Genomic DNA, 23061 nt, shown 5'->3' with positions numbered 1-23061 from the left:
TATTACATAAATTAATTTTAAGTGTTTCAATTACACAATCTGTTAGCCACATGTGGCTCCCATGCTGGTATTACAGTTATAATTTAAATTACAAAAACAAGGGTAAAAGGTGAGGATTGTTACAACCTAAATATTAACAAGCTAGAGCTATCATGTGCGAGTCTTAGCCTATGGTGCAAATGTACAAGATTATTAATGTTGTTAATTCAATGTCATCTCATCACTTTGAATAGTTTATTTCTTTGTTTGTTCTAACGTGAAGGTATCTTGATGTATTCAGAACCTATTATAAATGTGTAGTTTAATTACTTACCCTCTGCTCAACAAGATTGTAGAGTCCCCAACAACCTTATGAGAGTTTATTTAAGTCCTTAAACTATTTAGATTTCATAAATTTTGTAAAGTCTATATACCGTCCATAAGGAATGATATTTATTCCACATTAAATATCTTTATGTTTATCTTGAGGCTTATACTTTCACTCAAATGAAAAATATTAGTCCAAGTTCTCCTAAATATTTGTGCATTTGGTGTCTTATCACAACTGTATCAAGAACTTATTTGGGTTTTTGAAATTTATTATCTGTTAATAAGAAGAAAATCTCTTTTTTTGTCAAAATGTTTCATAAATTTGGAAGACTTGGCTTTGGGATGATGAAGAGTTGTAAGAATGAATTTATTCATGGGATCTTAGTTTTTGATAAGTTTATGTGCAAGTTCTTTTCTTCTAAGGGTGTTGTACTTTAAGACCAAAATACACTAAAAACTTTTATATTACTCATAACATTTTTTCTCTTTATTAAGTCAATATTTATATATGACTTGGAAACATTAGGTTTGACTACTATCTCCAATAGTATAGTATAGTGTAAAAATTGTTAATAGTATGTATTCATAATCCTAGTCACAACTCACCTAGCTAATCACTATTATAATCAATCACAACAAATCAAGAACGATGGATCCAATGATTGGCCACCATAAGAGTGTTGTTGCTAGTTGGGATGAGATTGGAGTCCATTAGATTCTTCACTTTACCATCAAACCACAAATTCATGTCTATATTATTTCTCGAAAAGCTTTCATTCATAATTATCTACATATGTGTCATATTCTTATTATAATAAGTATTTTTTAGTCTATTGTCTTTCATGAGTAAATTAAACTCTTAGTCTAATAAGTAGTCATAAAAGAGTCCATTAAGCTTTAAGTAATTTGTGCATATTGAAAGGCTACTTTAAATTTCCATACTGATCAATTTTATAATCAAAATTCTAAGCTCAATCATCTTGCTCAATCATATTGCAGATTTATTAAAACATGATAAATTCATGGTTATGTTGTTAAACTTAAAATGAAAATGAAAATGTATGTAATAATTCTCATATTTAATTTATTGCAAATGTAAATTGAAATGATGGATGATTTATTTAGTTATGGAAACATATAGTTATAAACCTAGTTTTTTATTAACTAGTCTTATAGATTAATGATATAGTTTATGCTTTTCATTATCAATTTCTCTTTCCAAAATGACAGAATATCAGCATTTCGTTCTATAGAAAAGAAGAATGTCATTCAAGTTTTGGTTATTAAAAAGAGGAAAGATGTCATTCAAGTTTTGATTATTAAAAAGAGGAAAAAAGTCATTCAAGATTTATTATCATAAAGATAACCCATGTATTACAAATAAGCAAGAAAATGATGTCATTCAAGATTTAATTATTAGAAAAGGCAATACATACAATCTAGCAAAGTTGAGATAAGAAAGTTACATGAACCTAATGAAATAGACTCTAAGGTCACTTGAATCGGTCCCACACCTTGACACATGATATTCTTCATTACATGGTGATAAGAAATTCAGGCAAACTTTTATATGGCATTTGATTTTAAAAATAAACTATTTTCATTTTATACATAAATCTAAAAAACACACGCCTCTAAACAAATAATATAATCATCTTCACAAATTTATTACACATATAACAATTTTCTTATGAATACAAATTATAAACATCTTTATTTTTTTAATAAGTACAAAATACAATCTAAAATAAAACACATATAACCATGCATGAAAAAACTTCAAAGACTTAATCCATCCAGATATGCTAACAAAAATAGACCAATGGCCCAAATTATGAAACCTAACTCTAAAAGATCAAAAAGAGCTGTAACTGTGACCTCCCCTGAAGTGGGGGAAGAGATCTCTAAGATATCTCCTTTTTTACTGTAACCATTTGAGCTAAACCTTCACTTAAATCAATAATATCTTAACACACATTACTTTTATTCCATCCCATCACTCGAAGATCTCTGGAGAGCATGCAAATACGCAAATATTAAATGATTTTAAATATGAAAGTGGCAATTCGAAATCCAAAGCAAAATTTAAAAACATTTATGCAACATAAATCCTTCATACAAATGATGTATAAAGCTACAGCTGATTTCTTGACACAAAGCAATCAAGATGCAACGATGCAATATCTAGCAATGATAGTTTTCACAATGGCACATGCATTCTTACTAATATAGACATAGTTTACAAGACTATTGTTGTCGGCAACTCAGCCCTGTTTTTTCTAGAGTTCTGATTCCCGGCTGTAGTCTTCTTTTGAATTGAAAATACGATTGAGTGTTGCAGCCAACCTTACGCCTCCTTTTGCGAGTTGTTTCTCAACGATGGGCAAGCGAGAGAGGAAATAGTCATCTGCAAATGCAGGCATTTCAACATTCAATATCCCCAAAAGTTAGTGAATACAAAGACTTTCTTGATCTAAAATTGATCCTATACCTTCTAAAACTGCGTTTTCCTCAGCATCTTTGTAAGCCCACTTGCAAGCAAGAATAACACTTTCATCTGCATACCTGATGCCAGCAATTTAAATTCCAATAAATCTTACATAAATATACCAAAAAAATAAGGTCAATCATATCAAGTGATAAAAATTATAGTCACAATTCTTCAGGGTTTAGTAAGTAATTTAAATTTGATATTAAACTATAGGTTAACAAACAAATGATGGGTGTGAATGTCTTCTCCCAAGCAATTGTACAAGTCAGAGAAAATCATGTTAGAGATTCTATCAATATCAGAGGGTCAAGCAATCAATTAAATATATGTTGAGGTACTAGTTGTTAGGACTTTAGACATTAAGATGTTATTTAAGACCAAATTGGTGTAATGCATTATCGACACGTGCTTTTAAGTATGCTTTATCTGATGGTCACCATTTTTTCCTATGATTAAGTGATATGTTGGTGCTCAAATTCTTGGGATTCATCATAGCAAATCTATGTCTTATCACCTGATTGGTCTGTGATCTCTATTTAAAAAGCATAAAAGGTCATTTGTACATAATGACAAAGATTAAAATATTGTACTAGCAATAATACAATGCTTCCATTGCTGTATGGATGCTTCCCTCTTGAGGGATTTACCACATACTAATAGATATTGTTGTCTTTATCTTTCATTCTTGTGAGTTATTTCTGTGGCATATTGTGTTCTGAATTTTCCATGTGTAAATTTTACAATGTGTGAAAACACTTGAGAGGTTAACATCATTTTTTGTTTGGAGATGAAGGTATGTTGAATATTTGAACAAATTCAGATTCCTTCTTCCGAATATGAAGTCAGAACTGCGGACCTAAACAATTTTATTTCTTAAAGATCTAGGTTGGTTGTTCATATTCGAAAAATCCATGCACTTTAGAGAAAATGTGACCATAACATTGCATCTCGAATGACAGTTTTAGCTAGCAATGCCTTTCATTTTCACTCAAAGAGGCCTCCATGTTGAAAAGTGGGCAACAAGAAATACTAAATTTCGAATGTGCTAAAAATGGAATGTCTAGAAATAACATGTCTAAAAATAGTAGTTTGGCCAGTGAGGTCATTGGCCACCTTGGGTGAGAGGTGAAACTGTTAAAAATAGAAAGTTCTAAAAATAACATTTCTGGGTCCCTTCCTATTTATAGCAGTCCCTAGTCTATCTATAGGAAGAAAAATTAATCTTGGTCTTAATAGTAATTGGAAATATTAATTAAGTAATTTAGTTGAGTTAATTAGTTAAGGACATTCGAATTTGAAGTCTTTGTGAGCATGCACATGGGTTGTCTCACTGATTGAGGAATTCATCCTTAATTTCCTCCACTGATTGAGGGAATAAGTATGAGTTCTATAATGAGAGAATCAGTTGACTTAGTTCTAACTAGTAAAATCTAGTTAGATTATTTTAACAAGTTGTTAAAACAATAAAATATAGTTTGTTAATGCTTGCATGCATGTGACAACTATTATTTTAGATAACTGAGGATTCACTCATGGATAACTGTTGCATGTCAGTTCTGTTAGAGACCCAGTTGAAATCAGATGAGGGACAATGTACTATTAGATGCTTGGATCTTCCCATGGAATATTCCTTGCATGCATGAGGAACTAGTGTCCTCAAGGATTGCGTAGTTGGACCTATGGTTGACAACAAGTATGATTTGGGGCCAATGCTCATATGTTATGAATTGGATCCCAATCAAAATTGCACAAGGAAATAGGGGATTGATGGATGGTTGCCTACATATTGAGGCATAGTGAGTCTATCATCTTCATCTTTTGATTGCAGGAAGTACAAGATAGCTCTTGAGCTGATATTTTTTGTAAACAGAAGATGATTTCCACTTGATTGATAATACAGTGTTGGGGGTTTTATCCTGGTGCTTTCCTCAGTGATATATCTGTGTTATGTGTGATTATTTCTCTTGATCAGTTATATGTGTTTATGGTTGATGTTTCTCATGAAATTGATTTTGCTTCTGCTTAATGTTTTGTAGAAGTAGATCATGTGTTTTGCTTTAGTACATTGCATTACCAGTTTGATCTACAGGTGAAATTTCTACACTCCATATGTTCAAGACTCTTCCAAAAATTTGTGATTAGTGATTTTAATGAGGATAAAGAACTTTGGTTTATGAAGTTCTGATTTAATAATATTTTAGGTTGTTATTCGTGGTGATCTTAGTAGAATTTTGTGGTTTTTCTAACAATATATCAATGTTCTCTTTGTTATTTTTTCCTGCAAACCTAGTACCCAACACTTGGATCTTAGAAAATTATAAATATACTGATTGATTACAGAGCTAGGTTCATTAATACAATAAATTCAGTGAAAGAAAAATGTACCAATCTCAATCACAATGACACAACAAATTCTGTCCAACTAAATTAGTTAATCATTAAATTGATTCATAACCTACTTGGGTTCTTGTTAAGAGATAATAGTCCAACTAAGAAAAAATACATAAACCATTGGATCTAATCCAACTGATCAAACCCTCCTCACTTGATCTAGATATACTTGCTACCCCCCTTCCTTGAACCTAAAACTCTAAAGTATCACACTTCTCACTGAGATTCCTCTCTCAATCTTGTGCTATTGTATGGTGTATCTTCTCCTTCTCCTTAACCTTGCTTTTATAACTTTTCATTGAGCTAAATCCCTAACCATAATCACCAAAGTGACTGACGGTTGAGATTAGATCTCGCCTCACTTGAGATCAAGGGCTGAGATTAAAACACAATGACTAAAGTAAATACTTTACTTTTTCTAATGTTTCATTAACTCAATAAGGCAACATAATAATTATGTGTTTTTCCTAATTTAGACTTAGGCTAAGTTTTATTAACATAAATTTTGATGGGGAACTAGCAACCTCCCTAGATATATGCAACAACGTACAAGCCACATATATCAGGCACTCATAGTTCATCCTAGGACTAATACATCTGGAAACCGTGAGAACTAGAGTCGGTATCCTAGATTCCAATGAGACACCTATCCTTCTAGCCTTACTATGATGGGCCATGTCTCTAGGGACTTGAACCCAGGTGGATGAGATGGCAAACCACTTGAGCTAAGCACCAGTTGAATATAGGCTAAGTTACAAAAGAAACTTGCTCACACTTTGACCAAATGTCCTAAGGAGATTTATCAGTGACTTCTGCATACCTAGGCACTTAGGTTTGTGTAGAAGTAGCCTCCTGAGCTACAAACATCAACACTCCCTCTTAGTGAGACAGCTACCTCTACCCCCTAGAATTAACTTCAATCCTAGAATTACATTTGTTGCCATGGCTACTCAGTCTAAATTGAAAGCCTTCCCTACCCACTGTCACCCACCAGTAGTGGGTGAACCCATAGGAGAAATTTTCTCCCAAATTTCTCTTCATCCAGCAGCCAACAACCCCTAATAGCCACCAATGTAGTCAATATTGTGGCAAATTTCTCTGCTCCCTGAGCCAGACACATGTCCCCTCACGCATCTGTCAAAATCGTATGTTTGAAGGTGGGCCATCCAATCCTAAAGGTATGATTTTTTGTTATGCAATGGTGTGTTATGCTTGTTTTTCATGAGCACACTTGAGTATGGATTATTGGGTGACTTGGAAGGAGTAAGGGTTTTGAGTGTAGTCTTTTTCCCTTACCTTAACTGGGGGGCTTATCCTCAATCCTAGTCCCGCGGGACCTCCCCTACACACTTACAACTTTAGGATGGGCACTACTTGGTAAACCCTGATTTTGGTAGCATAGTCTCATTTTCCCATTCCACATTTTTCACTCCCTCTATGGGACCACATGACCACTAGGTCCACAAGGCTTTGGTACTCACCCTCCCCTTGTCCACATGTCTGGGTTGGGCCTGGAACGATTCCCCAAAGGTTGATGCAGCTAAAAAAAAGGATTAAAGCATATATGGCCACATACAAAAGGAAATGTATATGGCTGGGACAATAACTTTAGCACATGGGAAAAAGCCAAGCATGAGCTCTACTCATTATTATGGCCATCACCCTAGTTCCTAGGGCCCCTATGAGTGCGCCTTGCATAATTAAGGAACCCATGTATGTCCTAACCCTGGTAAGCGATGAACTGCCCCACCTTTAGGGGGTAATCACTATTATATCATAAACATCATGCTCTCATCCCCTGGAACCCCAACCAGTAAAATAAAAAAAAAAAATCAATAAAAGGCAAAAGGAAAATGAAGAAGGGTGGAAAAACAAAGGTCGGGGTAACTCATGTACCATGATTGCTCCCTCCTACATTCATACACCCAAAGATGTGGACATCCCTTGCCATTACCACCCTTGAGCCCATGGCATTTGGCCTTGAAACCCCTATGTCCCCATCCACCTCATCATTATCCACATGACACCTACCATTCGAAGGATGTACCTCAAACACGTCCTTCCCTTTAGGGGTTGGGAACACCTAATAGGGTTGTTCATTAACAACTCCTACATAGGAAGGTAACAACATTACATACTCAAAGCCCCAAGTCTGGAAGGGAAACCCACTATGAAGTATCCATTTTTGCCCATGATTAACATGCTTATTTACTCAATTGCACTAATGAATTATTATATCTAAAGGTGAGGAGCCACATTGAATCTTATATAGGATTGGTAGGTGGTTTCATTATGGGTTAGGCAATTTACTAGGGCCCAAGGAGGATCATATAGACACTTGTAGGGTATGTGTTGAGAGCCATGAGTTTCCATCATGTGACAAAGGATTATCTCATGCCATGGGCATCCTCAACGCTTTCAACAACTTGTTTATTGCCCCATATTATATGCGAGGTGATGCACTTGGACTAGTAGTGCCTGCAATTGGCTTAGCATTATATACAGGGTTTAGCAGTTGATCCAAGGCCCAAAGGAGGTTTGTCTCATCCTTGAGACATGGGAGGGATTGCACCATCTTTCATGCCTTCATTTGAGGCAGTTTATAGGCTTATTTTACACCAAGAGACCCATGAGACCACTACTTGTGCCCCAGAGCCACTTTGGAGCACCAAATAATGTTTGTGTTGAAGAATGTAACTAGGTTCTGTCTTCATAATTGTATTTGAGTCATAACAAAATGTATTTATCAAGATAAAGATAAAGAAATTATTATTATTATTATTATGACTTATTAAAGCATGGGTTTCATGCTTGAGTCATCATGTTTTAGGTCAAAGTCCCCATTAAGGACTTCTAGGTTTTATATTAAGTCATTAAAGTTATTGTCCATTTAATGAGACCCTTCTTGTGCTTTTGAATCATGTAAAAAGAATTATTATTGAGTCAAATACGTAATTTGTCACCTCCACACCAAGTTGGCCCTTACTTGATCAAGTTGTCCTACATGAGGGTAATTCGAACTCCAGAAAAGGCTATATATAGAAGTGCAGTTCGATTCATTTGGAGCATCTCACACACAAGTTCAATACACAAGAAGGTGAAGCAGAAAAAGTGTGAAGTTACAGAAGGAGGAGGAGAATTGCAGGGAAAGACAAGATCGAATTTTTGGGCTATCGCTCTCTCACACGTGCAAAATTACTAGGCTACTGTTGGGGTCAAAATTCTGGATTTTGATGTTGGGTCGAAGTTCTGCTACTGGGTCGAAGTTTTGCTGGGGAGGTTGAAACTCTATTGCTACAAGATCAAAGTGCTAGGTAGAAGTTCTGTTGGAGAGGTCGAAACTCTGTTGCTGCAAGATCGAAGTGCTAGGTCGAAGTTGTTGCTGGAAGGTCATCATTTGCAGAAGAAAGCAAGGGTTGACTTGGTGATTGGAGGAAGTCTGTGTCTAGGTCAAGGAGTCTTGGATCATCTCATGAAACTATTAAAGGAAGAGTTGTTGACTGGGTTTTCCTTAGATAGGGGTTTTTCCCTGGCCATTCACCTACATTTGGTGTCCCTGATCTTCATGTTTTGTATTTGATAATTGCTTGATGAAACAAAGATAAAATAAGAACATAAGAAAGTTAATAACACAAGAATAAGAAAGTTAATAACACAAGAATATCACAAGTAATAATCATCATAATGAAAATCTTTTTGCCTTTCTGATTTTCCAACATGGTTTCAGAGCTAAGGTGAAGAAGAAGGAAAAAGGCAGCTTGAAGATCTATTGATAAGGAGTTTTAAGAAATTTGAATAAGGGTCATCAAGGAAAAGGATCATATAAGAAGTGAAGCCTACTATCTTCAAGAATAATGTCTAACTCAATGAAGGGAGAAAAAAATCAGAAGGAGCATCCAATTAAAGGGCATGGAAAAATAGGATAGATCTCATCCCTGAGAAGAATAAAACCTTGGATCTAGTCAAAGGAAAAGTAAAGAAGCCTATAAATGAATCAAGTGATGCAAAAAAGGCGAAATTCAAAGAAAGAAAGATATTAGCCATGACCCTAATGGTGGATGGAATAAAGGATAACCTCATCCCATATATATCCAACATAGAATCCACTCAAGAGATGTATGAGGCCTTATCAAAATTATTCACAATCAAGAATCTTTGTCAAATTGCAAGTCTTAAGAATAAACTAAGAACTATAAAGGTGACGGAAGACATTGTCGCATCCTTCTTTGTAATGATAGCTAGAATTAGAGATGAACTCCAGGAAATAGATGAGATAGTACCTGAAAAGGAGCTTGTAATCATTGCACTTCTAAATTACCAACATCTTGGAGTGAATTTTCATCAAGTCTCAACAGTTGGAAGGAAACTCTTACATTCGAACAATTATGGAATGCATGTAGTCAAGAAGAAGTTAAAATTTCATTAGTAAGCAACAAAGAGAATGAAGAGGAGAAAATTTCAAATGCCTATTTCTCTCATTACAAGAACAAAGGAACCTTCAAGAAGTCTAAAGGGCCTAGAAGGAAGGTAGACCTATCCAAGATTGAATGCTACAATTGTCACAAGATGGGTCACTATAGAAGCGATTGTCCTAAGAATCCGAGAAATAAAAAGAGAAACAGGGATCAAGCAAATGTTGCCGAAGAAGGATCTCCAAGGAAGAACAAGACCGAAGAATCGAAAACAAAGGACTTATACTACTAAGTCCCTCTACTCTAAGTTTTTGAATTGCTTAATTGTTTTTCTTTGTATTTTTATTTTTAGTAATTATAGGCTTAACATGATTTGGAAAAACAATTTTGAATTGTTTTGTTAAAGTTATAGGTATCCCTTGAGATTGAATTAAGAGGGAGCACTCACCATTTTTCCAAAGATAAGTATCTTATTCCTTGTATTATCTTTTATATTTGGTTTTCCTCTTCCCATCTAAATGTGTTTGTATTAGATGTTAATAACATTTATTTTCATATTTTCCTTGTTTAGGAAAAACTTGTTGACATGCTCAAGGGCTATGGAGAATATCTCACAAGACAAAGCATGATAGAAGTTCTATTGGAACTGGTGTCCTATAAGGTTTGTCTAACAACTTGAATGAATGTTTTAGACCATAAGCTTTGTTCTCTTTGTGATAAAGGTATATTCATTCATTCTAATAAATTAGCTTTACATTACTAACAAATGTTATGTCTAGGAATTTTGAATCATAAAGATTCTTATTTGGGAGATTAATCATTAGATTGAATCTACCCTCATTAAAATCATCATGTTTATGGAACCCTAAAAGGTTCTCTGTAAAACCCTAACCTGAGGGTATGTCAATGATAACGTGAAAACCCTAGTCTACTTAGAGTTACTGATGAAATCTAGAAAATATTATTATTTTGATGATTGTGGTTTTGATGGTAATGTCATGTTTGGAGTTTAGTATTGTTATGGAAACCCTAGTCTTTTAGGGTTCGATGTTAATGCATTCCTAGACCTTGAAGTTTTGGTAAATTAGCGTTTATAAGAAAAACCCTTGTATATCGAGAGTATGCTCCTAGGAAAGAAACCCTAGGTGTATCTTTGTATGTCTGATCAAAACCCTAGCCTAATATATATTTTTATATGTATGACTTTAAATGTATTGATATTTGTGTCTTGGGCTTACCTAATGGATATTGATTATGAAATCCTAGATATGTATATGTACAAACCTAATCCAAGATATTTGGTGATCACCCTCTCCTTTCCCTTTCTTTTTCTCTTCTCAAAATTTTGGTCCCCTTTTCCTAGAAGACTAAGTATGGTACCCTGCAAAATCCTTTGGAGGGAATATTTTCAAATCTATCTCGATAGGGATCTGCATTGATGCTTTCTCTAAAGGACCTCAAATTTTGAACCAATTCTCGCGATGGAGTCTCAAGATATTTGATGCCCGAGCGGTTTCCCTAAAAGGTAAGCTAAGTAGTCCTTCTTTGACAAGGTGGCTTTTTTTAGCATAGTACGAGCCTAGTATTCATTTGAATAAATCATAAGAACCCCTTTCCTCTGTGTTACCTTGACCTAGGAAGTTCTTTGGAGGGAATTTCCTCCCACGATCATCCTAAAAACCCTAGGTCTAGTGTAGGCCCTAACTAGGTTTCTCAAGAATAGCAAAAGCCTACTTGAAGGTATATAATTATCTTTCAAAGCTTCTTGAGATGTCCTGCATCATATTGGGGGTCCTCACCATATATATACTCATCATTATTGAACATTCCTAAACCCTAGGTCTTGACTCTCTTCTTAGGTCTTTCTTGGACAACCTTTTAGCTTTTCTTGAGGCATTGAGCCATAATTGAACCTCTCCTTGAATGGGCCATGGAAACCACTCAATATCTTATCATTGATCCCATCATTAAGTGATTTCCTTCATACCGGGACTCCTCCCATTGGTGAAAGTCCATAAAGAGTAGGGGACACTAACTGAGGTGATAGTGGGTCTTTGTCCCATTGTTGTCATTTGGTCTAGTAGTTTTCACCTAGGTACCCCTCCCAGGACACCTTCCAAATTGTGTGGAAACACCCACCTTGTTTGGAAATATTCTCAAAGTCTTTCTCCCTTGGCCTAGTTCCTAGAAGCCTCCTACTCCTAAACATATTGTAAGGTCATCCCATACGAAAGGACATTCTTCATAGATTGGGAGGAATCTGTTGACTACTCTTACCATCCTTAACTTGAAGACTGATTCCCTCTGAGTTGCTCAACCTTCAAAGCTTCCCACTCTTAGTTCTCTGCCACTGTTTCTTCTTGCCATCTCTTGCATAGGCTAGCCCTTTTGCCTATATAAGTTTATTTCTCTAACTCCTATGATATGTCCCTCGTCAGATCTAGATCCACTTGGTCTTAGCAGTGCCTGCCCATCCTAGAATGCTACACAAAACCCTTTCTTCTCCATCATAAAGACTAAGAGAAAACTCCACTTGAGTTCTAGCACCCATAGCACATCTTTCATTTCCATCTTGTCTCCTAACTATTGGAATATCATTGTTCCAACTCTGTCAACTACATGTTTGGCATCATCACCAAACTCAACATGCCATTCCGAGTCCCACTCAATAAAGATGTCCAATTGTTCTCGTGCTCCTATCATATGTCTTGTGGCTCCACTATCTAGCAGCCATGCACCCACTAGTAAGGTACGTGAGATAAGGTAGGAAATAAGTGTGAACTCAGTTTCAAACTTCCTGGCAAACTCCTCCTGAGCTACTGCTAACGCAACTGTAATTGGTTGGATACCCTTTCCACCATTCTTCCTCCTTGGACACTATGAAGCATAGAGTCCTCTCTTACGATAGGGAAAACAATTGAACTTAGTCAAGCCCTTCTTCTTCTTGGGTTGTGAGTTTGACTCATCGCACCTACTACTTGAACCTTTGCTCCTCGTTGCCTGACTAGCAAGACCAAGACTCTCATCATCCGCACTCTTTTGTTTTCCTTCTAGGTGAAGTCATCCCACCATTTGTTCCAATCCAGTAGCTTTTCTCATGCTATAACTCCTGCCACAAAGGTAGCCCAAGGTTTTGAGAACTCACTCAGGGTTGTCATTACAAGCTCCTCATTATTTGGCATGGCTATCGCAACAAATCCAAGCTCATCTTAAATTTGTTGATTCTTAATGGCGTATGATGCCACGTTGTTTGCTTCAGTCATCTTGGTGTTCCTGAACTTCTCCCTCAACACAATTTTTTGACTCCAATTGTGACTCTAATATAGGTTCATCAAAGTAGAGCACTATTCATCCTTGATATGCAAGGGATCACGTGATCCTTCACCCCATGCATGATGATAAATCTGGTCTTCACATCTTTCAAGACATGCGCTTCCAAAGTTGTAGTGTCTAAAGGAGCTATAACCTAGGTTCATACAAACTTCCATAAGCCATTCTCCTTGAGAACTAGCGCTATCCACTCCTTCCATGGACTAAAGTTGTAAGTACCATCCAACCTATCCTTGAACCTTAGATCGGTTGATTCCATCTTGAAATTAGAAAATTAATTTAAAAATTTCGACTATTACACCTTGATTAGGAGGGTCTCCCTATCTCCTTGTGAGGGTTGACCCTTGCCAATTTCTAGATCTTGATCACAGTATCTTGGCGCGGTTCCACTTTAAAACTTAGGTAGTTGTTCTTATTGAACACCCGGATTTCTTGGCCTGGGACAACCCCACTCATAGCCCTAGCTTGACCTTATTATGTATGACCATTGCTATACTTTGCAGCCGATTGGCCCAAAACCACTCTGCATTCCACCCCCCGCTGACTGTGTCGCTTCTCCATTGACTCAAGGACCTTTGGCGGTTGTCTGCACTATTCCTTGCATGCCCACATCTCCTTTGTCGATGTTGTCTCCGATCCATCCACTTGTTGCCATCACCCTTCCTATCACATGACACTTCTCTTCATGCTCGGATCAATCTTGTGCACTTACTCCTGCCAACATTGTGGTTCAACCTCCCCTCCATCTGCAGTCACCAGTGCTATTCTGCCATCTTCTCTCAACTACCCTAGGCTTCTCCCCATTCTTTTGTGTTTTCTACTTGATGGTGTGTTTTCAGTATATCTATTTTCTATGCCCCTCACAGTGTTCACCCACGTCAGTCATTGTCACGATCGACACAATCTCTCGGCCCCGAATGTAGTGTTACGACGGTGAACTATCAAACTCTGTCGTTGCTTCACTCATAGTTGGTCCTCGATTGTTGTCTCTTCACGGCTAGACCTATCTGCACTGTAGCTCATCAACGTTTCCCTTGGCCTAGTCTCCACTCCACCCAATGACCATGTCCGCTGAGACTCTTGCACGACATTTGCTTGGTGGCGGGCCTGTCGGCTACCATAGCCAACCCCAATTCCTTTCTTGGTAGTTACTACGGGTTAATCGGTGGCTATCCTTTTGATAACACCTAGATCTTGTGATTGGCTAGGTGGCTAACACATTTCTTGGCCACTGGCGCCTTTTTTATTATTATTTTTTTATCTTTATGGGCCACAATACAAGAAAAAATCAAACTCAAACACCTGTGTTGTCCATACCACTGTACATTCGATTTTTGTCCCTTTAAAACAATTTTTTTCCTCATACGATCATGGTTGAACCTGGTCCAAAATTGATTTTCTTAGAGTTTACGCTCTGATACCGTGTTAGTTTTCCTTGCAAACCTAATACCTGACATTTACTTCCTAGTAGATTACAAATCTACAAATAAATTGCACAATTAAGTTCATTAACACAATAAATTCAACAGAAGCAAAATTTTTATGCTAGTGGAAAAACCTATGAACAATTTATGAAACCAACGTTTCGGACTAGCTTGGTGAGTCCATCATCAGGGCAAAATGTACCAATCTCAATCACAATAACACAACAAATTTTTCCCAATGAAATCACTTCATCATTAAATTGATTCAATCTAACCAGGCTATTGTCCCGGGATAATGGCCCAACTGAGAAAAAATACACAGAAAACTAGATTTGACCCAACTGATCAAGCCCTCCTTGGAAGATCTAGATATCCTTGCTTCCCCCTTCCTCAAACCCAACACTCTAGAATAACACCCTCCTCAGTAAGATGCCTCTCTCAATCCTGTGATGTTGTATGGTGTATCTTCTCTGTCTCTTTAACCTTACTTTTATAACTTTACATTGAGCTAAATTGGTAACCGGGTGTTGCGAACATCTCGATAACATCCCGATTTTATCTCGAAATCACGGTTTTTTGGCCTAGCCGATGTTTGCCGATTTTTAAAAATATTTTTATGGTATCTTGATTTTGCCGATGTTTGCCGATTTTTTACCAATATTTCCCCAATCTTTACGGTTTTTTGGTTTTCCAGACCCTTGCCGATTTTACCCCGATGCCGATGTTCACAATTAGCTCCTGCCTCACTTGAGATCAAGGGTTGAGATCAATGGCTAGGATTAAATCTTAAGCCTTCCTTGAGATCAACGATTGAGATATTATCTAAGTCACTTATTATTTATCCTTAGAACTTTGGCCTAATAGTCCACAGTAATTAATTAAATTAATTACTGTACTTTTCCTAAGTTAACCTTAGGAAAGAAATCATAAAACCACTTGCTCCACCAAGAAAGCATCTAAAGTGGAAATCAAATATCTTCTACATGCTAAGACACCAAGCCAATGTAAAAGACCTTCCGAGGCTACAAAAAAATCAAAAAGTCTTCCATTATCTTCTCAACATCAAGCACTCGAAGTAGTCCTAGGGTTTCCAATGCCACAAAACCCTAGTCTTCTTCTCTCATAATAACCACAAGAACTAATGCTCCCTTTGATTCTCTAGGATTTTTCCCAAACCCTAGCTTCCCTTGTCTTTTTAGATAAAATCCTAACCCTAATTTCCTAACACATTGCTTGCATCAACACAAGAACTCTAGTGCATTAGACAAGAGTACAAAGTATATTGAAGAATAAGTACACACGAAAAATACAAGATCACTCTAGCTCTCACATCCATCAAATAGGGTCCCAAGGTGAGCACTACACAAGACAGGGCCCAATGCTCCTCCAAAGGTCTCCAATGCTCTAATGCTACCTCCAAGTCATGCGCTCCTCCAACTTCACCACACCTCCATGAATACTCCTCAACCCAAGTTTGCTCAAGTCAAGCATAAGCTTTCATGTAAGAAACCAAGCAATCTCATGCCACCTAGTGTTCAACACCCACCTCCTAGATGCCCCAACACTCCTCCAAATAGGTTCTTCTCCTAAGCAAGAAACAAAACTCTTCATGTTTGCCTCATGAAGAATGCCACCATGTGGCATGCCACATAGGAAACTGACCCCTAAGGAAGTGTGCCACATAAGCATCAAGTCCAGGTCTAGCAATTCATGAGTAAGCTATCTCCAATTTGTATGGACACTAAAATACAATCAAGGGTAGGCATCACTCCATGCACTCCATATCACATGAAACATTCCCAAGCATAGTGTAAACACTTTTGGAGCAACCCAAAAAGCTAACAGTTTGAACCTTGAGGCTTGCCAGTTCAAAGTCATAAGTCTATGTTTAAGACTAGATGGAGGGATGTAGTTGACACCAGGATGATTACAACAATTGATGTCTTAAAAACACAATAGCTTAATTTTGCACCATCAGTTAGATATCGATTGTATTTAACTAAGTGTTGCGAAAAATATTTTTATATTAGCTTCAAAGAATACATATCCATGTCTATTGGGACAAAACTGATTGAAGCATTTCTTATGAACATTCACAACTCTCTGCTCAAACAGAAACGTGTAATTTGTTTCGGAGAATTAGGCGTAAGGGTTCAGCTCTAACTCATGACAGTGTGTCTCGTTGCCCATCTCACTAGGCATAAGATATGAACAGCATTAGATCTGCACTGCAATGGAGCTTATAGATGTTTAATGTTGTTATACTCTCTTGATTTTCCAAAACTGTTCACTTCATTTCTCTGCTGCTTTTACAAAATAAATTCTGGAATTTCTAAGACATACGATTTGGAGTAAGCATGGTCATGTACAAAAATTTCAGAATATTAAGACTTACAATTTGGGGCAGGCAAGGTTATGTCCGTTACATTTCTCCCATGTAGGAACTTCACCGGACCAGCTATCCTGTTTTTGAAACAAGACGGATTTTATTTTTAACGACATTCACAGTATACAAACAAAAACCATAAAATAAAAAATTGCACAAAAAAAACTTGTGAAAAGATCCTGATGGGAAGGAAGGAAATGAGGTCAAAATCAAGTTAAATGCATTTTTCAAATGAGGGAGTGGCACATACAGTAATATTTCTTTGAACTTCTTGTATCATAACCTCAAGATCGTTATCATAAAAATCTTTCATGGCCGTTTCAATGATCAGACTATCCCATATCTGTTAAAAGCAAACAAAAGATAAGTATGTCAGGATGTAAGTTAGGAGATAAGCAAACTCTAAACTAAGTCTTAAACAAACAAATTAATATTTATCTAGAACGCATTCTATCATTCGTTTCTAAGTATCACGACCTTTTGTTTTTGAAATTATAAATGGTTGACAATCAGCGGACAATATTCTTTGAGACAATGGTCAATAAAAACGGATTGCTATTATTACCTTTTCCAGACACTTTGAAAGTATTATCTGAACATGAAATTATTTTCGTTGTATGTTGGGAATCAGATGAGTCCAGAGTACTAAGTGACTCATTACCATAAGTTTATTGACACTTACCTTAAAATTTTCAGACTGGGTAATGCCAAAAACAAATGTATCCATTTCTTACTTGAGAACAATAGAAGCATAAGTTTTCAGTTAGCAAAAATTAGTTTTTTCACTAGGGAAACAAAAAAAAGAAAGATTGGCACAAACTAGCTGTTAAAAAGTAGATCTTGTCAAGCATAGAGATGGCATTGCAACCCTCTTGCATTTTGGGTATAGTGAATAGGACAACATTGTAGGTAAACATGGTAGACTCTAAAGCAAAGTATAAGGAAAACTTCAGCAAGAATATGTTACATTATAAACCAGATAATTAATTTAAATAATATTGCATTAGCTTACTATAACCAACACGTGGTAGAAACCTAATGGAGGTAAGTAGAGAAACGAGATACTTTCAAATTATGGAGTAGATTTAATGTTGGAGCTACTTTCTTGTCTTGGGAAAAGTTATATTTGATTAATATTGGGTTATGCATGCATTTCATCTTATAAGTGGGTCTTGTTATTGAAGAATTTTTTATTTAATGTCTAATGTATGGAATGAATTGGTTATCTAGGGTTTTTCTATTGCACCATTGATTATTGAAGATAAATTGTATAGAATCCAGATATGTTCATTGTGTGCATTACTAATATATGGAAGGTGAATGGTAATCCCCTTGGTGAACTCTTGTTGTAGCTCTCCCAAGCGCCTTTGATCCCTCACAAAAATAATAGATACGGTTTTGTGCTAGGGCATCAAAACATTCTTACTCCTTTGCAAGATTTAGCTAATCTTTAACACCCATAGACTCCATCCACCCAAGGACTAGACACTAGCCCTGTCAATTTGGTGATCAAACCATTTCTTGTCCATAAATTGGATTTCGCTCTGTCTTTTCTCTAAATTTGGCCCTCTCAAGGATAAGCGGCTCAATTAGGGCTCGGAGCAAAATGGTCTAGGAGAGGAATTTGTTGCTTTGGAAGGATTCATCAACATGGGTACAATTGGTTGCCTCACAATGAACCTCCTTGGAGGCTAATTCATCCATTTTTCTCTCTTGCCCTAGCTGTTTTGTCCAAGGAGAAACCCTAGTTTGGTCAAGCTTCGACTTGAGGACTTTTTGAAGGTTTCATATTCCTTTGGCTTGTTAATATTCATTGTTGGAAACCTTTTCCTAGGCACCTTGACCTTATGAATTCAATTTTGCATGCTATTACTCAAACCCTAAGCCTAGTGTGCCCTAATTAGGCTTCTGTATGGGATGTGAGTTGTCCTATTATCATCACTTGAGCCTTGTACCTAAGTTGATCCATCCTCTGAGAACCTAACATGTCACCTTAACTATCTAAACTTAAATATTTCTCATAGGTGACCTATATATCGGGAAGCCTCCCATTTGTGAAAGTCCATAAAGAACAGGGGTTAGTGGTTGTTGTGATAGTGGTTCATTACCTCATTGTTGTCACTTGGTCTAGTGCTTGCCTTGTAGAGCATCCCCTCTATAAGACCTGCTATATTTTGAGGCAACATTTCTGGCACTATTACTAGGGAGGAATTTAGTCAACCTCCTTGTAATCTGAAGATTTAAGCTTCATCCCTTTGAAGAGGAAAATTTCAAACAAAAAGATAGATCCTCTTATGGTGACTCCTCAATCAAGTCATACTCATTCCCCTAGTAGTTCCTCAGATAGGACCATAACTCCATGAAAGAGAAAAACTACCAAGAAGACTACCAAGGCTTCTACCTCTTCCATTGATCTGAATAGTCTAATGGTTACACAACTCTTTCCTAATAATACTACCCCTACCATAACAATGGATCAACCCTAAATTATTGCTTCCTTCAAGCCTTTGGATTTGAGTGGCCACCTTGATGCTCCTCATCCTTTACCTGATAGGTATCATGATGGATACCTAGATTCAATGGCACTGATGCTATCACTTTTGAAAAACATATACATGATTTCTATCGGGTAGTGACTGCTAAACTTATAATGCAAGAAGATATTGTCATGATGTTGTTTTCCCTCTCACTTAGTGGAAATGCCAAAAACTGGTATCTAAGCTTGCCACAAGGAAGCATTCCTGATTGGGATACATTTCATGAGGCGTTCAAGAAGAGATGGGCTACAACACTGGATGGAGGTTATCTCCTTGAGAGATTCCTTGTAGCTACAAAAACTAAAAAGGACACCATGAAGGAATTCACTAAAAGGTTTGATAACCTCCTTAGAGAGGTCCCTAATAGATTTAAAACCTCTGAGGTTGCTATCCCAGATAAATATATTAGAGCACTCCATGGACATTTAATTTATGCCCTTAGAGATAAGAACCCCAATAACCAAGTATAGACTAAGAAGATTGTTGCTAAGATTGAGCAAAAATTGAATGTAGCTAGGATCAATCTATTCAAGTATCTAGGGTTAGGATGGATTCTAAGGCAATGCCTAGCTTTCAAGTTGACTCGGTTATGCAAGCCTTTGTCCAAAAGTTTGACAAGTTTACTAATGAAATCATTCAAGGTAAAAAGACTCTGATGAACAAAATGTCCATGATAGAGAGGGAGAGGGGATCTAGGCCTAATTTTCCTCCTAAAAGTCAATTCAATAATGACAAGCCCTTTACTAGAAAGACCATTGAAGGAGACCATGCAACTCAACAAAGTGTTCCTAACATTGTGACCCCTACCAACCTAGTGAGGCAAGAAGAGGTCCCCTTGGTTTCAATCTTATGATGGACCCCAATGTGAGGAAGATAGTCCTTATAGTCAAGAAGAGGAGGAAGAAAATCTAGAACACTTGAATATAGTTAATGATAGTTTTTTCTTCAATATCTTGCTTGGGAATACCTACCTCCACCCAGAGCCTAGTTAAATCCAAAATACTAGTAATAGTAATCAAGTTGAACCTATGCTAGCTGCTAAAAATGGTGGAAAATTTAAGGGTCTTCAATATTCTAGAAGGAATGATGACCAAGCTCGAGCAGCTCTAGCTCTAGAAATCCATCTCAAGGGAGGGAAAATTCCCAAGTGACACCTCAAAATAAACCCAAATCAAAACTCAAGAATAATGATATTGCTTTGGATATTGACATGGGTAATGTTTTGGCCAAGGAAAATGTGCAAGTACCCCTTATAGAGATGGCTAAGCTTCCTCCCCAAAGGAATCAAATTAAGAAGGCTTTGGGTTTTGAAGATGAGCCCGGTGATCCTCCTGTTATTTTGCAGAATATGTGCTTTGATAAGAAAAATGCGGGTCATGAAGCTTTCTTGTTGTCCCTAGTGATTAATAACCTCATCCTTCACAATTACATGCTTGATTCAAGTTCTTTTGCTGACGTCATGCCATTGAAGGTCAAGCATCAATTAGAAATGAACATCACTATACCATATAAGAATGTATGTGCTCTTGATTCCAAGGATATCCCTATGCGTGGTATTATTAAAGATGTGAAGGCATCTCTAGCAACTAACAAAGACATTGCTATGTTAATGGATATTATATTAATTGATGTGCCTGCTGCCTAGGGTATGCTATTACCAAGAAAATGGTCTACTTCAATAGGTGAACAATCGCAAATGGATCTATCATTTGCCACCATTCCCGAATATGATGGTACACTGTTTGTCCTCTATAGGGAATCCCAGTTACTTGATCACGTAGAAGACATCGAGCCATTCCCTTACCTAGCCCATAACGATCATGTTGATATTATCAAAACCTTTAAAGTTGTGAATAAAAAACATCCCTGTGAACACTCACAACCATCTAAGCCTTATGCTTCTCAAGAGGTCTACCAAGTCAAGAAGTCAAACTCAAGGACGACCATTCCTAAGAAGCAATGGGTCCAAAAACCAAAGAGAGAATACCAAGTAGGTGATCTCGTTTTGGTTGATAAAGACCTTATCCTTGTTAGGATCCATGGGAAAGTAGGTGTGGGATACTTCTGCATTGCTAAACTTGATGGTGAACTTTTACTTCTCTGGTGAAAGGGAGTTGCCATAGTTTCTTTGATGGAAATTGACATACATTAACCATGCATAGTAGTTTAGCTGCATTGCATATTGTATGACCATTCTTTCATCATTCATATCATGTTTCATGCTAGAATGGATTGCATTTAGAATAGACTTTACTTTCTGTAAAGATTTATTATCTGCATATAAAACATGGGTGATACCCTATACCCAGTGCACATGTAATGTGCCGGTCGCAAGTCCGCAAGCCCGTGGATTGTTGGAATTCTCATGAACTCCTTGTTCAAGCATATGGATCATGCACTCTACAATGAGTTCATGTCCCTTAGTTGGAGCTAGATGTTACCCACCAAAATGGGAAACCCTATGGGAGAAAACTTTTCTCCTAATCTTGACAACCAACCAATCAACCACATAGCCAACAACCCCTGACATCTACCACTAGCTAATGATATGTCATTATATCTTTGCCATTTGCATCAACCATATGCTTCACACCCATTTGGCATGAGCACATGGACAAATGTGGGCTTCTACTCAAAAGGTACTTTGATCATTTTGGAATCTGGTGCTTATGCTCCTTTATTTTTGGGCATTCGATCCTAGTCTAGAGGGACCTCCCCTAATGGTCCAATAGGTATAAGAGGGGCACTACTTGGGAAGCCCTGATTGAGATAGCCTAATTCCATGTATCCCTATGTCATACTTAACACTTTCCACCATACATTAAAAGGCCTGATCTCACTTCCATTCTTCGGGTTCAACTGACCATTGGTTCTTTGGGATCTGGCACCCATACATCCACATACTTGGGTAGGGCCTGTAAACTTTTCTCTATGAGGTTGATGCAGCTGGAAGAAACAAAAAAAGCATATCATGGCCATGACAAAACAAAAGAAAGAAGATCAAAATGCAAAATATGGCTGGGACATATAAATTAGCACGTGGGAAAAATCCTAACATGAGCTCTACCTCACTCATTATGGCCATCACCCAGTTCTTGAGCACATGTTGCTCTATTACATTAAAGAAAAGGAATCCTTGCATGTCCCAACCCTGATGAGCAATGAAATGATTCATCATTAAGGGGCAATTCAACGACCATATCATTTAAAGCAAGCTCTAACCCTTGAGCTAAAAACAAAGGCCAAGTCGGTAACTCATGCATCCATGAATGGTTCCTCCTCACATCTATATACTCAGGAAGTGGATACCCCCTCATTAGTTGATCCCTTCAACCATGACACTTGGCCATGAAGTCTTCTCCCCTTCGTTATCATCATTATCATTCACTAACACCTATCCATTGAAAGGTGGAATGAGGAAATGTTACTTCCCCTTAGGGGCTAGAAACACCTAATAGGGTTGTCCTTTAACCACTCCTACCTCGAGAGGAAACATTAGTGCAAGTTCAAGGCCCTGATTTTGGAAGGGGATCCTTATATGAAGTATTGAATTGCCCATGATACTCAAGCTTGGTTCACTTAGATGCAATAATGATTTTTGTCCCTAATGACCAGTTGCTTTCACTAGAATTTGTGTTGTGATTGTCAGTTGGTTCAGCAACCCATGTCTTAGGTACCTCATCCACAAGTACCTAGGCCATTAGAAAAGTATATTGGCACTATCAAGTGAAGAGCTAAGACTCTTGGGCCTCCTAGCAATTGCAACATATCATAAATGTAT

The 23061-nt window shown here is 37.1% G+C and overlaps 1 protein-coding gene across 1 annotated transcript in view; it reads right to left on the bottom strand.

Annotated features, from left to right (window-relative positions):
• Nucleotides 1–2260: 2260 nt before the first annotated feature.
• LOC149210270 (endonuclease 2-like) overlaps nucleotides 2261–23061 on the bottom strand; it is a 94821-nt gene continuing 74020 nt past the window's right edge. Inside the window, exons 6-9 of the mRNA XM_089394388.1 lie at nucleotides 16994–17086; nucleotides 16753–16820; nucleotides 2801–2874; nucleotides 2261–2716 (exon numbers count right to left, since the gene is read on the bottom strand). Coding sequence (XP_089250514.1) covers nucleotides 2589–2716; nucleotides 2801–2874; nucleotides 16753–16820; nucleotides 16994–17086 — 363 coding nt within the window. The 3' untranslated portion in view covers nucleotides 2261–2588. The remainder of the gene's footprint in view (nucleotides 2717–2800; nucleotides 2875–16752; nucleotides 16821–16993; nucleotides 17087–23061) is intronic.

The sequence above is a fragment of the Pinus tabuliformis genome, chromosome 1_2 (genome assembly GCF_031772625.1).
Source record: "Pinus tabuliformis cultivar Carrire ecotype Pingquan chromosome 1_2, CPIR1, whole genome shotgun sequence".
In the NCBI taxonomy this organism is placed as follows: domain Eukaryota; kingdom Viridiplantae; phylum Streptophyta; class Pinopsida; order Pinales; family Pinaceae; genus Pinus; species Pinus tabuliformis.
The sequence above is the reverse complement of the archived record's forward strand: the minus strand, read 5'-3'. Positions and strand labels throughout refer to the sequence as shown.